This window comes from Maylandia zebra, linkage group LG19, assembly GCF_041146795.1.
Source record: "Maylandia zebra isolate NMK-2024a linkage group LG19, Mzebra_GT3a, whole genome shotgun sequence".
Taxonomy (NCBI): Eukaryota; Metazoa; Chordata; class Actinopteri; order Cichliformes; family Cichlidae; genus Maylandia; species Maylandia zebra.
The window spans coordinates 20,174,517-20,189,328 of record NC_135185.1 but is presented as its reverse complement, the minus strand read 5'-3'; the positions used below and the strand labels follow the sequence as shown (position 1 = coordinate 20,189,328).

The 14,812-nt window shown below is 41.0% G+C and overlaps 1 protein-coding gene across 2 annotated transcripts; it reads right to left on the bottom strand.

The window, feature by feature from the left end:
- Positions 1–217: 217 nt before the first annotated feature.
- pls1 (plastin 1 (I isoform)) lies at positions 218–11,943 on the bottom strand. Of its 2 annotated transcripts, none has more exons than XM_004540147.6 (17): positions 11,846–11,943; positions 7,403–7,754; positions 7,007–7,097; positions 6,108–6,268; positions 5,893–6,022; positions 4,849–4,981; positions 4,337–4,418; positions 3,441–3,606; positions 2,818–2,960; positions 2,646–2,741; positions 2,280–2,475; positions 1,942–2,020; positions 1,410–1,524; positions 1,181–1,314; positions 925–1,048; positions 714–847; positions 218–619 (listed from the first exon to the last, which is right to left on the bottom strand). In XM_004540147.6, exons 3-17 carry the CDS (start codon positions 7,074–7,076, stop codon positions 481–483), a joined length of 1,902 nt encoding a protein of 633 aa, XP_004540204.1. In that variant the 5' UTR covers positions 7,077–7,097; positions 7,403–7,754; positions 11,846–11,943; the 3' UTR covers positions 218–480. The 2 variants fall into 2 exon arrangements, with proteins under 2 accessions (XP_004540204.1, XP_004540203.1); XM_004540146.6 differs by having other exon boundaries at positions 7,414–7,754.
- Positions 11,944–14,812: the final 2,869 nt, after the last annotated feature.

Here is a 14,812-nt window from a genome sequence, read left to right as displayed (position 1 = left end):
GATTCAATTATATTTCATGCACTTCTGAATATACATGTTATATCCAATTTGCTCTTTACTTGTGTTTTGATACAGAAAAAATTCACAGGTACTTTGTACATTTGATAGATTCTCTTTATTAATTAAATAGCAATATTCAATGCACAACATTTACAGACATAAAATGTATTTGACAGAACAGATGTGTGTATAATTCTGCTTTTTCTTCTGCCGGATCTCTGGCTCATATTGCAGAAGAAGTAAATAGAATTGGTTAAGTTTATTAAAGCAAAGAACAATCTTCCATAAAATCACGTATAAAAAAAATAATCTTTATTGATGGAAAAAGATTTACAGCTTTCTTTTCTTGCAAACGAATAATAGAGAATGCTAGACTGTTTTTGTTTTGTACGCACGGCAAGGTTAAAACTTAAAGAAAATTTTTAAAAGTAAAATACAAATATATTTTTCCATCTTCATTCAGTGTTGTTTGTGCCTACTTCAGTTTTTGGCTTTCTTCATACCATGCCCCATGAGGCAGGCAAACACAGTCATCACCATCTTGGGGTTGACCTCCACCAAATCATCAGGCAGAGCGTAGACACGAGCGCCAATCTTACGAGCCAATGAAATTGCATACCTAAGAGCAGCAAAAAAGGAGAGAGGAGTAAGGAAATTAGAAAAGAGCGAAAAATCCAAAGAGGTTGGGAGTTTAAAAACGTTTTTTTTCTTACTTGGCATTGTTGATTTTATCATCTTTCTTCAGCACTCCATTTTCTCCTCTTGCCACCACGGGGAACTTGACCATCCCCGGAGCAATTACATCAATCAGGTCAATCACTGGCAGGCTGGTGCTGATCAGCTTGTCCTGCAGAAAACAGGAAAAAGGGGTTTAAAGCACACAGTCTTTTGATATCATACCATTTCACAAACAAAGATACACACCTTGAAGCTGGTGATTTGTGTGTCCTTTCTATTCTGACTCAGCATCTTGTTGACCCAGTCCAGGATGATTTGATCTACCACCCTCTCTCCATCACCCAAATCAGACAAAACTTGAATTGTGTACCTGGCGGATTGTAAGAAGTACAGGTAACTGAAACTATACAAGGAGCAGCAGTCGCCAAAGCATGGACTATCTGTTTTCACCAAACAATATACTACAGCAAGCAAAACATCCTGCAGCTCTGCGTGCACATACCTCCTCATCAGCTGCCAGACCAGCCCTAAGGTGTGTACACGACTCCCCTCGTTTAGATTTACTCCTCCAATTCCAACCAGGGAGAAGCGGGCGACATCCCTGCCCAGCTCCACAGCATAGTTACAGTTTTCCAGCTGGGATACAGGGAAAAAAACAAAACATCTCTCATATTTCCCACTGCTGTGCTTTTCCTGTCATTGTGACAGCTCTGCTTGTTAGCGTCTAGTACCTTCTTCATGTTGGCCCCCAGAGCAGGATAAGGAGGGCGGTTGACTTTCTTCCAGTTCACAAACACATTGACCTTATCATAAAGCTGCAGAATCACCAAGCCGTCACACAGGTCACTGGATAAAAACAATGACACAGATAATGGATTTCAATAGAAGAAGGAGGAAAAAAAAGACCACCTCTGAGAACACTTAGAGCATGTCATCTCTATTTTTGTTGAAATATGGACTTTTAGCAGCCTTAGGGGGAGTTCATGTTTTACTGTGCTTTAAAGCTAACAAATAGTAATAATTACACTTATAATTAAATAAGGGATTTATTATTTTCAATGCTGTCTGCATGAGGAAAGCGTTAAAATTTAGGATATCTAAGCCCATATCTTACTCTTGTGGAGTCTTCAGTGAAATGATAAATGAGGACACATGCTAATCCATTCTCACCCTCATTAAATGAAGCCGTGATCTTGATTTACAGCTCCATTCACCCTAAATAACTGATATGGTCAACATGATTATTTATAACTGATGACATACTGGTAAAGATGGTGCACATGTGGAGAAACACCCAGAGAGTTCATCCAGTTGCGAAATGTTTTTTCTTCTCTGGTCTCCCCTAGAATGATATGAAGACATCATACATGTTATCATACAGTTGACTTCATCTATAGTCTGGACGTCTGCCACAAACTCAAGCACCTATTATCATCTCTGGCTTATTATTGGTCTATGGCATGTATAACTAGCATAGCATTACGTCTGTTTTCTCCATGCTCATTTTATGGCTAATATGCCTCTATGTACTGTACATTTCAGCATTTTATGACTCTGTCGTGTAATTGTAAGGCCAAGATGTAGTGGTGGATGTATCTCACTCTCTATGTGCTCTAAATCGCCTCCGTTCATCAGAAGCTTCTGCAGACCGGGGTGCATGTTGAACAGGTTGGCCACAAAGGCCATGTTCAGTTTGCTGTTTCCAGATGTGACATCATGAGGAGTAACAAACTGCCTGCATTCCAGTCTGGCTGCCTGCTGCAGCATCAGCTCCGCCCTTTTCTCCAAATCCCACTCCTTCACAACAAACACACACAGAGACATGTATGCATAGAAGAACGGTATAGACGCTATGTAAATATGAGAATGTGAAGAAAACAGGTTAAAATGACAAACAGAAATGTTTATCTTTACATTTAGCTTTATTTATTAGTTTCTCATTGTTATGTGAAAAGTTTGTGGCTCACATTGAGACCGCTCATGTCAATTTTTATCCTCATTTGGAATTCATCCTCCTCACAGGAAGTGATCTGATCCATCAGGTGGAAATAGGCCCGTGAGTCCTTCGGTGGGAGAGTACAAGATGAGGTTACTGATGACTCTGTATTCACGTGTGTGTGTATTTATTCTGCACGGTACCTTGATGTCTTCGCTGAAGTTGCTGATTGTTTCCGTTCCAGCGTTGCGTAGATGATAGTTGACCCAGCGGAGCAGCAGCTCGTCAGGGGAGAGAGACATTAGGTGCTCCAGTGATTCTCCATCTGCTAGGAGGGCAATCAGACCTGAAAACACATAACAGCAGTTAATCAACTGTTAAAGCAAGAAAGAGGAAATTAATAAAAAACTGCATTTTTACCTAGAAGCAGCAAGATACTCTCAATTAAAAGTAATACAGTTGTGGTTATGCTGGTCAAAGTAAAGAAGACGCGCAAAAGAATTCACTAATTTGTTACAAAAAAAGCACAAAAAAATCAAAAATTTGTAACATATTTTTGTACCTAGAGGCTGTATGATTACAGATAATATAATATGACATATAAAAATAAAATCAAATAAAGCACCAAATGCTTACAGAATGCTTAGAGAAAAGAAACATAATCATGAACACTGTTATGGGCACTCTGTTATACAGTTTTAACCTAACAAGCTCCACTGTTTTGCCTAAACCTTTACATTTCAAACCTCTCCTGCATGAACTACATCACATATTGGTGAGCGCTGTAAAAGTGAAGTTGTGTGTTTGCATGCAGGTGTGCGCTGACCTTCGTTCCTGCTGATTTCTATGTCAGCGAAGAGGCCAATCTTGATAACCTGCCAGAGCAATCCCAGAACCAGGTGGGGCTTTCCAGCCATCAAGTCATGGGCATCCATGCTCACCACCGTGCACCCGATAGCTGAGGCTGAATTCAGGGCCAAGACCAGATTCTCCTACAAACACACGTTGCATCAAGATTTTTTAATTCAAAGTCTGAAACACTCTCATGTCATACAGCAGTGTTTCTGTTGTTTTAAAAGCTCAGCGAAAATAAAGACTACAGATTGAACCCTGCAAATAATAAGAAACTAAGCAGAAATCAGCAGAAGCTGAAAATGGAACTGCTGATGGACAAATATCATCCAGGAAGAAGTGTTCATGAGATATAACACAGCAGAAGAAAAAGAAGAGGACGATGCAGTAAAAAGTTAATATATTACAGGCTTTTTTGCAAAGTCCAACATTCCGGGAGAATCAGTATATTCAGAATAACACAATAACACATTTACTACCTATCGTCATCTCAGTTGACATCCATATGTTCAGTAGAGGACTTATCATGTGCCAGCTACAGTACATCTAACCGAATACATTCAGGTCTTTTAAAGTAGTCGTGTCTTAAATGAGAATTTCCCTTTACTATCTTCTTCTTTCTTTTTACTTTTTAGGTGCAGCAAAGGTCATAAGCTGGCCTCTTATAAAAAAACAACAGCAGACTCTTTTAGTCTGCACAGAATCTGGCAACCTGAGTCCGCATTTAGTTAACAAGCTGATGATATAGTTTTACAGATGCTCTCAGCTAAAATTTGGCAGAAATTGTGCAGCTATTTTTTTCTTTGCAAATAACATGGATTGGTGATATGAATATATGTATTTACCCACTCACTAAGAACTGCTACTTACTCTCATATGAAAGGTAGAGGGTTTCCTAGTGTTGATGACTCTTTCATCAATCGTGTCTGGCTGAGAATGGTTGATCATCTTGCTGAAAGAGATTTTTGTTTTTTAAACAAGTAAAAGAATGAATTGATTCTGAATCTAGTCTAAGATACCCAGATTTGGGCACTGGGTAGTCACAAGTTTGATTCCTGACCCTTTAGTGCTCCCAGTTCCCCCTTTTTATATCCAGCATTTACTGTTTATGACTGCCATCTGATAGTTCACTTGCTATCTTTCGTCTGTGAAAGTGTAAAATAAAGACAAGTGTAAAATACTTGTGCAGACAAGTGTAAAATAAAGAGAAACCCACTGAGAAAATGTGAGCAGGAAGGCGCTCTGAAACACTATAAAACAATAGTAAAACAAGATTACACCGTTTCTCTTTTAACCTTTGCTACAACATAAAAGTGCAAAATAAAAATGTTTATAGAGGCGCTTATTCTTGGTTGCCTGTGTGCATGAGCTTGTGTTAATACCATAAGAGGATTCCATCACGGACAGAGGTAAAGAGGCTTTCATCATCAGGGTCCATGGGCAGCAGATGTTGGCAGTCTGGATCTTTTGCCAAAGATTTGTTGATCCAATTTACAAAAGCCACCTTCTCCTCATCTAAACACACATATAAATTTCTGCAGTAAGTAATGTAGGAGCGTAAACAATTAGCTGCTCAGCTGGTTAGTAGACTGTTTATGATGTTTATTATAATAAATTATGGTGTTAGATTGAACGGTTAAATCACAAAGATGGACTATTAACTCTCTACAGGCCTCAGGGAAGCCTTTTCCACTATTATCTGATATTTAATAGACAAAAAATAATAATTAAACAGCTAGGAAAATCGAAGGGAAGCCTACAGTTGTTTTGTGCCACCTCAAATAAACATTATCATGCTGTTACATTAAATTATAATTCATTTAATAATCTACATTACAGCCAAAAATTCAATTTTTTTCAAGGACTTCCTCTTTAGTTTTTTTTTTTTGTTTTGATATGCTGTATTTAACTAACTAACTAACCAAGGGTTTGAGATACAGAATAGCTATAAATAAAAATTAAATAATCCGTATACTGAAAATAAATTCCTAGTAAATTACGTCCAGTTGCTAACATTTATAAACCCTTTTATCCAGTAATAACTGATATATTATGTTTTATATAATTCTTTTAAATTAAGGATCAATTAAGGATATCTTATAAGTGGATTTAAAGACCTGCTCACACGGCCCTAAAATGAGATTTCATCAGTAATATAATATAATATAATATAATATAATATAATATAATATAATATAATATAATATAATATAATATAATATAATATAATATAATATAATATATCCTTCAGAAGAGCAGTTGGTGTCATTTAAGATTTGAGGTATTTGCTTTTAGTAACATCTTTGCTTTACAAGCTGGAGCTAATCATGCACACAAAAATCGTTCACCGGTGCGATAAAATTCCTCACTAACACACACGGACACGCACAAGCACGCAAACACACACAGAGCTTGCTGTCCCTCACCAGCGTAGGAATGCTGGGTTCCCTCGCTAGAGATTCCTGATGTTCCTCCAAAAGAACGAATCCCATCCCTCCGTGACACAATTTTTTTAAATGTCTCGCTGATCTGTCTACTCTTCAGGTCTTGGTAGATCTGAAAGCAAAACATGATGCATTACTTCATGTCTAATCGGGTGTGTAAACTTGTGTATTTACTCCCAGGCTGTACCAAAACTTACAGAGACAAATTCCTCAAAGCTGATCTTTCCATCTTTGTTTGTATCTCCAGCAATGAAGGTCTCGACGATCTCTCGCACCTTGTAGCCTGGAAGGGAGAAGCTTGCCTCTTTGAACAGCTCCTGAAGCTCCCATTCACTCACATAGCCGCTGTTATCAATATCTGGACACAGAGACACAGAAAATACAAAAACGGCAAATCATTTCCTTCATTAAGAATAAAGATTCATATTACAAGTTTATTATTGTAAACTTTCTTGTCTATAGATTCTAAACTTTATTGTTTCATGTGGACAAATTTCATTGCACTGGGGCTGCATGTCAGTGGCCCCTGGGCTTCTGGTTTGTTACTAAAATGAGGCAAAAACTATTTGTGGCACTTTATGGGTGCTTGTTGTTTTCACTGATGATGTCAAAACTAAGGAGCTACTGGATGGATTTCTCTCGCGTTTTGTTCAGACATTCAAGGTTCCAAGAAACATGAGTGTCAGAGATGAACTTTGACCAGGATGAACGGTGTTAGAAATAATTTTTAAATTGCTCCAAATTGCTGTTTGATGCCTTTGACCTGTTGTCCTTTGTGCTTGATATTTTTATGCCATGCAGAAATGGGAAGATAATGTCGGTTTTGTTACACCACTCATTATTATCAAGATCTTTGCAACTCTGCAGCTGTGATTGTTACTGATAAAATTTGGCACCGTTTATTACACGTGAAACACAAGTACAACACAAGCAGTAAAACTGGCTTACATAAGAGTCTTTTATTTTATGATGGCAGTAAAACTCTTACTTTGTTCAGAATTACTGTCAGTACCTTTATAGGGTCATGTTAGAGTTTGCGTGTGTGTTGTGTTTGTGTGTTTGTGTATGCATGTTCGTGGCTCTGTGCGAAACTGACCGATTTTGTTGAAGGCTTCTTTTAGATCTTCCAAGTCATCTCGGGAAATCTGTATAATGTGACTGTCCATAGTAGCTGCAGCTTTGTGCACCTGAAATACACGCCCACCACCCCAAAACACACACAACAAGGGCAGTTTTCAGCAACGGACACAAAGTCTGATCAACCTGACAACTTAACACGAGAGTTGTAACACTTTATTACTGCAAAGACATATAATTACTATACACTTTAAATCTAAATTTTAAAAAAGTAGGTTTCATTTGAACTAACATCTCTCTTTGTCCAAACCATAACTATATCAGCATCCAAAATACGTTAAAGATTCCTCATTAATCTCCGAGTCTTTGCTTAAGGGACTAAAAAGGCAAAGTGAGACAAGTCAAGGACAATTACCTTCACATTACCTGTGTTTCCCCTCTCAGTCGAGTCTCGAGCAGTAAGCCTCTCTAGTCTTCCAGAGCTCTGCAAGGTTTCAAACCGGAACAGAGAGGAAGCTGGATCGTAGAGTCACCGGAGAGCTGATTATGTCTTTTAGGAGGAGTCAGTAGGTGGAGGCACACGATGGACCTTTGGCCTGCCTGGACCCTGAGACAAGCGTCTTCTGACAGTTAACATTTAACACCTCATCCTGTTATTCTCTGTCGTGGAAGCTCAAATGTTTGCCCCTTCTATGTTTGCCCCTTCTGGGCCATTGATTTGCAGTCAACGCACACCTGTCTTACAGTGCATCCCAGAGTAGTGGAAGCTGAAAAAAAGGTAAACACATGCATATATAAATAAATGTTTTCCAAATGCACAGCCTGCAGTTTGACAATAGAAATATTACTTTTTTTTTTTACCCTGACTTCTCTGTTAGAGCTGACGTTTGCTTAGTGATAGATAAGCATGCTTAAATTACCTGAATAAAATTGAATACCAGTCTCAATTCACAAGACTTTTAATGTAGCATGAAGCACGAAGAAAGGACGCATGGGCAAACAGTTAGCTTGGCTTTATGCAGGCACAGTTGCCCAGCATTTCAGCTCATCCTAGTACAGAGATAATGTGGCGCACACCTTGCAAAACCATGACTTGTTGCTTTTATACTTTGGACTTTTCATCTTCAGTTTATTGATCAGATTAGAGTGATATCAAGTACTTTTAATAACTTGGAAGCTCTGTTTTATTTTATCTTTCACACATTGCTGGCTGGCCTTTTTTTTTAGCAGCTATGCCTAAACTATGACTGCTACCATTGTGGCTCACATCACTAAAAATAAACATTTAACTTTTTAATGCTTTGGTTAATAAGCAGCCATTAGTTGTAGGATAGTATATAATTTTTAGTTATCCATCCATCCATCTTCATCCGCTTTATCCAAGGCCGGGTCGTGGGGGCAGCAGCCTAAGCAAAGAGGCCCAGACCTCCCTCTCCCCAGCCACCTCCCCCAGCCTATCCGGGGGAACACCAAGGTGTTCCCAGGCCAGCCGAGAGATATAATCTCTCCAGCGTGTCCTGGGTCTGCCCCGGGGCCTCCTCCCGGTAGGACATGCCTGGAACACCTCACCCAGGAGGCGCCCAGGGGGCATCCTTGTCAGATGCCCGAACCACCTCAGCGTCCCCTTTTTAAAGATGGGGACCACCACCCCGGTCTGCCAGTCCACGGGTACTGCCCCTGATCTCCACGCAACATTGCAGAGGCGTGTCAACCAGAAGAGCCCAACATCACTCTCATCAGCCTTCAGGAACTCGGGGTGGACCTCATCAACACCAGGGGCTCTGCCACCAAGGAATTGTTTAACTGCCTCAGTGACCTCGCCCCCGGAAATTGGCGGGACATTCCCCTCATCCCCAGACTCTGCTTCCTCCTCGGAAGATGTGTCAGTGGGACTAAGGAGGTCCTCGAAGTATTCCTTCCACCACCTGACAATTTTCTCAGTCGAAGTCAGCAGCGCTCCGCCAGCACTATACACAGTGCAGGTAGAGCACCGCTTTCCCCGCCTGAGACGCCTGACGGTTTGCCAGAATCTCTTCGAGGCAGTCCGAAAGTCTTTTTCCATGGTCTCTCCGAACTCCTCCCACACCCGAGTTTTTGCTTCAGCCACTGCCCGAGCCGCATTCTGCTTGGCCTGTCGATACCTGTTGGCTGCCTCCGGAGTCCCACAGGCTAACCAAGCCCGATAGGACTCCTTCTTCAGCCTGGTGTCTCCCTTCACCTCTGGTGTCCACCATTTGGTTCGGGGATTACCACCACGGCAGGCACCAACCACCTTGCGGCCACAGCTCAATGCAGCAGCTTCGGCAATGGAGACGCTGAACATGGTCCATTCGGACTCAATGTCCCCAGTCTCCCTCGGAATGCTGTTGAAGCTCTGCCGGAGGTGTGCGTTGAAGATCTCGCGGACTGGGGCCTCTGCTAGACGTTCCCAGCACACCCTCACTACGCGTTTAGGTGCATCAGGTCTGTCCAGCGTCCTCCCCCGCCACCTGATCCAACTCACCACCAGGTGGTGATCAGTTGACAGCTCAGCCCCTCTCTTTACCCGAGTGTCCAGAACATATGGTCGCAGGTCTGGTGATACGATTACAAAATCGATCATCGACCTATGGCCTAGAGCGTCCTGGTGCCACGTGCATTTATGGACACTCTTATGTTCGAACAAGGTGTTCGTTATGGCCAAACTGTGATTTGCACAGAAGTCCAATAACAAAACACCACTCGGGTTCAGATCAGAGAGGCCGTTCCTCCCAATCACGTCTCCAGGTCTCGCTGTCGTTACCCACGTGAGCATTGAGGTCTCCCAGCAGGACAACAGAGTCTCCAGGTGGAGCACCTTCCAGCACCGAACTGCCACTCGGCGCATAAGCGCAGATGACAGTCAGGACCCGTTCCCCGACCCTAAGGCGCCGGGAAAAACCCCAACGTACCGGCAGCAAGCCGAGGGGATAATAGAATACCCACCACCGCCCACCGCCTCTCACCAGGGGCAACTCCAGACTGAGACAGAGTCCAACCCCTCTCCAGGAGACTGGTTCCAGAGCCCAAGCCATGCGTAGAGGTGAGCCCGACTATATCTAGCCGGTTTCTCTCAACCTCACGCACTAACTCAGGCTCCTTCCCCACCAGAGAGGTGACATTCCATGTCCCTATTGCCAGTCTTGGCAGCCGGGGGTCATTCCGCCAGGGCCTCCGCTCCTGGCCGCCACCCGGCACACAATGCACCCGACCCCCATGGCGCTTCCTGCGGGAGGATGGGCCCATGTCTCCTCTTCGGGCTGTGCCTGGCCGGGCCCCATGGACTAAGGCCCGGCCACCAGACGCTCGCCCTCGGGCACCCTCCCCGGGCCTGGCTCCAGGGCGGGGCCCCGGTAACCCTATCCCGGGCAAGGTAAACTGTTCCCTCGATGTTCTTTTCATTAGGGTCTTCTGAATCGCTCTTTGTCTGGTCCCTCACCCAGGACCAATTTGCCATGGGAGACCCTACCAGGGGGCAAAAGCCCCCAGACAACATAGCCCCTGGGATCCCTGGGACACACAAACCCCTCTACCACAATAAGGTAGCGATTCAAGGAGGAGATAAACATTAAATTTAGTCACATTGAAACAGCTGCACAAATCAGCATATTTATTACCAAAGGCTATTTTACAAAGCCACCAAGCATGAAGCCACACAATGAACTGAATTGTAACACATGTTTAAAAAGAAAAGAATGTGAAACATGTGTGCCTAATGTTGACTATATTTTGCATTTGCAGCTGTTTTTTAAGGAGGCAGGATCACATTTAGCATTTAAGTTAGACATGTTTAAAACATGAGGCTCGCACAGCTTGCTTCATTGCCACACAATGCCTTGTAACCTGAGGCACGGAGCCAACTGCATCACCTAGATTAAAATGGTCCACGTCACAACAACACTGCTACCTCCTCCTCATTCCAACTTTATTCCACCTTTATCGTTATCTATATCTTTTTAGATCTCTGCTTTCTTTTTTATATATTAATAAATTGCTGCAGAATTTGTGAAATTTAACCTGCTATAGTCCAGTCAATGTTTTTTCATCCCGAGACACTGTGTAAAAATGACATATAAAAAAGAATGAAATAATTTGCAAAATCATTACATTAAAACTGAGAAAATTAATTGTCTTGTCAAAGGACATTTCAAAAAAGTTGGGACAGGTGTTTATCGTGCTACCAACACTGTAAGCGTTCTGAAAGCCAAATCTTCCCACTGTTACTTGCTTCATGATTTCAGCTGGGCTCAGTTTTTTCTGTTTTTCTGAGCTTACCCCATATTTCCACTGGTTTATCAGTCTGGACTATACATGTAGGCCAGTTTAGCACCCTGACTCTCACTGGGTGAGAAAATGATTGTCTGACCAAGATAACTGGATAACAGCAAATGTTGCTCCAAATATCATTCAGGATTAATCGTGTCTTTAACCTCAAGAAGCACCAATATTTAGTCAGAGGTCAAACGACCCAGCTCAGTGAAGTCTGCACTGATTCTGGATCACTTTTGATTTAGCCCCGAACTGTTTTCACTGACAAAGGATTCGGATCCCTTGCAGTGACGTCCACAACTTATACAGGGAACCGTTTTAAGATTCTCAAACAGTGAGACTCGAACAGTCTTAATGATCATGTTCAACTAGGTGCTTTTTTAGCTTTACAAAAGTTTTCAGTCACTTGCAAATTTTTAAAAACATGTTCCTCGCTTCACATTTCAAATGAGCCTAGTGTTGGCGATAATTGCACTTCTTTAACAGTAAAATTCACTTGAGACTACTACTTGAGAATGTTGTCGCATATTGTAATTATAATGTGAGAAAAGACCAAAAATAATGAGCTTACTCCCAGTCCCATGCAGGCTGAAGGGCTTAAGATCCTGAGCAAAGCCAGAGTTGAAAATCAGCTTGCTGAGGGTCAGTTTTGTACTCCTTTCTTCCGTGTTCTCCTTTCCACACCACTTTTTTTCACCCTCTGTTTTTTTTATTAACCCTTTTCGTTCTGTCCTTGCAACCTTTTTTTTTAAAAAACTTTCCTTCTCTCCTTTTCTCTTTGTTTACCTCTGAGCTTGTTCTTCTACCATTTCTCCCATCGTATCAGTCAAAAAGACTTATACGGTGTCATAATCAGGCAGAACAAAGACAAGTTTGTACAAATCTTCCCTTCTTGACTAAGATGAACTAAATGCATTTTTATCTCTGATCACTAAGATACAGTATTTACTCCCTGCATCCACACAGACCAAGGAGTCCATCATTCTGTTTCCCCTTTGAGTCTTTTCTTCCTCTGACACTTGATCGGCCTGTTTTCACTCGGTGACTCTGATGTGCTCTCCGGTTACTCTCAGGTAAGCACTCCTCTGTCAGCTGCTGACGTATGAGCTGCTGTATTGGTTTAGTTGGTAGTGTAAAAGTGTACCAGCCATCAAAGACTTTCTCAAGGGCCTCCTGCATTATTCACTTTATCTAAAAGCACATACACAAAAAGGTGAACCAAGTAAAAGCCACACAGATATACAAAAGTACACAGAGAGACTCAAATAGCTTGGAGTTATAATACAGGGTACATTTAAAATTCAAATTATTTGCATTATTTGAGCATGCGGCTTATAGGCTGCTTTTACTTTAGCAGCTGTTATTGTTTTGCTAATGATATTAAGAGCTACGTGTGTATTATTACTTGATTTTAAGGCCCCAAATTCTTAAAGATCATCAAACTTTCATTTGTTACACAGAATGCAGGCATGACAACATCCAATAAAAATCCAGATTTTTTGCTCATCAGAATACTAAAAGATTCAAATCTCACTTTTTGTAGACTTAGTCTAATCATTTGTCATCATTTTCTTTTAAATAGTTGCCAATCTATCACATGTTAATGTGTATATCAAACAAGTTCAGTCCCTTTGGCCAAATTTTGAAAATGTCCCTTCAGTAATTAGTGCATTGGCAGTCAACATTCTGCACTCTTACATGTTTGGACTATTAGCTCATAATAGTTAATGTAACTAACTTTTATGTGTTGCTGTGAAAGTATCACTAATGAGACAGCTTACTGACTTGTGTGACTATTATATGACATATTAGAGCAACCATTCTCCCCATAATTGTCTCTTGTACACAGAAACAGTTTTTTAATTAAAGTGGGGCAAAACACATACTGATCAAAGCTTGAAATAGTTATTTAAGTGGATATTTTCTAAATGGTCTGTTCACTGCTACTGGTGCTTGAACTGAAGCCCAGCATGAAAACAGAATCAAGTGAAACACACAGCGTATTTCATGCTTAGAACAATATTTTAAGCCTCCTATCAGTTTCATTCGAATGCATTTTGTACCTGACTAGGATAATGTCCTGGGGGTCACTGACCCACACTTGTTTTAAGGCTTTGGCTCATGTTACAGCTCATGTGCTTAGTTGTGGGTCAACAACCCTCAGGACCACCTCTAAAGGGCCAACTGCACTAATGCCTGAGACTCTGCATCAGCTGTTTTTAGAAATGAAGAAGCCTCTTAGAAGGTGAAAGGGAGGTGGACGGTCTTCATCAGCCAAAAATCTGTCCAGCTGTCTTTTTTTCAAGCACTCAAGAATAAAGGAAATTTAGAAAAACACCCAAACGCCAGTACAAAGAAGAGACAGTTACTTATGTTTATTGAATGTATTGCAGACATGTATTGCATCAAAACAGACAGAAACTTTACTTTGTTCATTTTACAGTAGTAGCGCCATTAAAGGTGTGCGTTTGAGCCTTTCATGCTTTGTTCCATTGTAATGAGGATGTGTTACCACGGTGAGGCAGTGCTGCTTCAGTCTTAATGAGCTGACATCTGACACTCAACTACTTAGCAGCTGAAGTACAAAGGATCTCCCTGTTTTTGTTGGAAAGATGGACAAATATAGCGAAGGTCATTTCTGACACTCTAAGGCTTATTAGGCCTCGAACAAAATCTGGATTGTAGTCAGGACTGTAAGGAAAATTAAAGTTTAGCCTAAATTAGGTTGTGTTACTACCCTGTGTCCTTGAATTATATAAATCACCAGATCATTTTCCTGCAAAGGTAAGATTACTGCAGATATTCTTTCCTGTAAAAGCTGTGTGTTGGAAACTATTATCACCAAAATGTACTTAAGAGTCAATTTGTTCAATCAGGCATGATTAGCCCTGACAACATTGGAGTATGTATATATATATAAACTTAATGAATGTTACTCTATTAAGGTATGAAATGTAATGAAATGTTGCTCATTTGAGTGTAGTCTTAAGCATGTCATACTCAAGGGTAGAATTCCAGCAAAACAAATGTCTGTCTGCATTACTGAAGTGGAGAACATATTTATATACTTATTTAAAAGCAACAAAAGAAATGTGTAGTGGTATAATTATTGCATATTATAATGCATATATAGGTGAATACTCTTATAACACACAAAATACATAATTTCCCACAAAATTCGTAAAATTAATGCATGCTTAAATTCACAGCCATCTACGTTTTAGGCTGCAGAACAAAATACCTAAAACAAACAAACAAACAAACAAACAAAAAAAACCTCTGTTACTTCCTGATTTCAGCAGAAGTTTTGTCTCTGAGAATTTCGGCAGAAATAACTCTGCCCTTCGACTAAAGCCAGTTCCCATTTATAACCTCAGCAGGGGAGTATAATGGTGTCATTATGTCAAAGTGAAAGTGGTGCTCTTCCATGGACATCACCCGAAGGACTGCAGCGTCATCGTTTCCATGACAACGGACGCTAAATTTTCCTTTAGGATGACGTATGGGAATACTTATGATGTTTGGGACTTACACTTTC

Excerpts from the sequence above, each read along its gene's own strand:
- pls1 (XM_004540147.6), bottom strand. The coding sequence starts at position 7,076 with ATGGACAGTCACATTATACAGATTTCCCGAGATGACTTGGAAGATCTA. Across the intron at positions 3,607-4,336 it reads CCTCTACCTTTCATATGAGA|GAGAATCTGGTCTTGGCCCT; the intron begins GTAAGTAGCAGT and ends GTGTGTTTGTAG. Across the intron at positions 2,742-2,817 it reads ACTTCAGCGAAGACATCAAG|GACTCACGGGCCTATTTCCA; the intron begins GTACCGTGCAGA and ends CTCCCACCGAAG.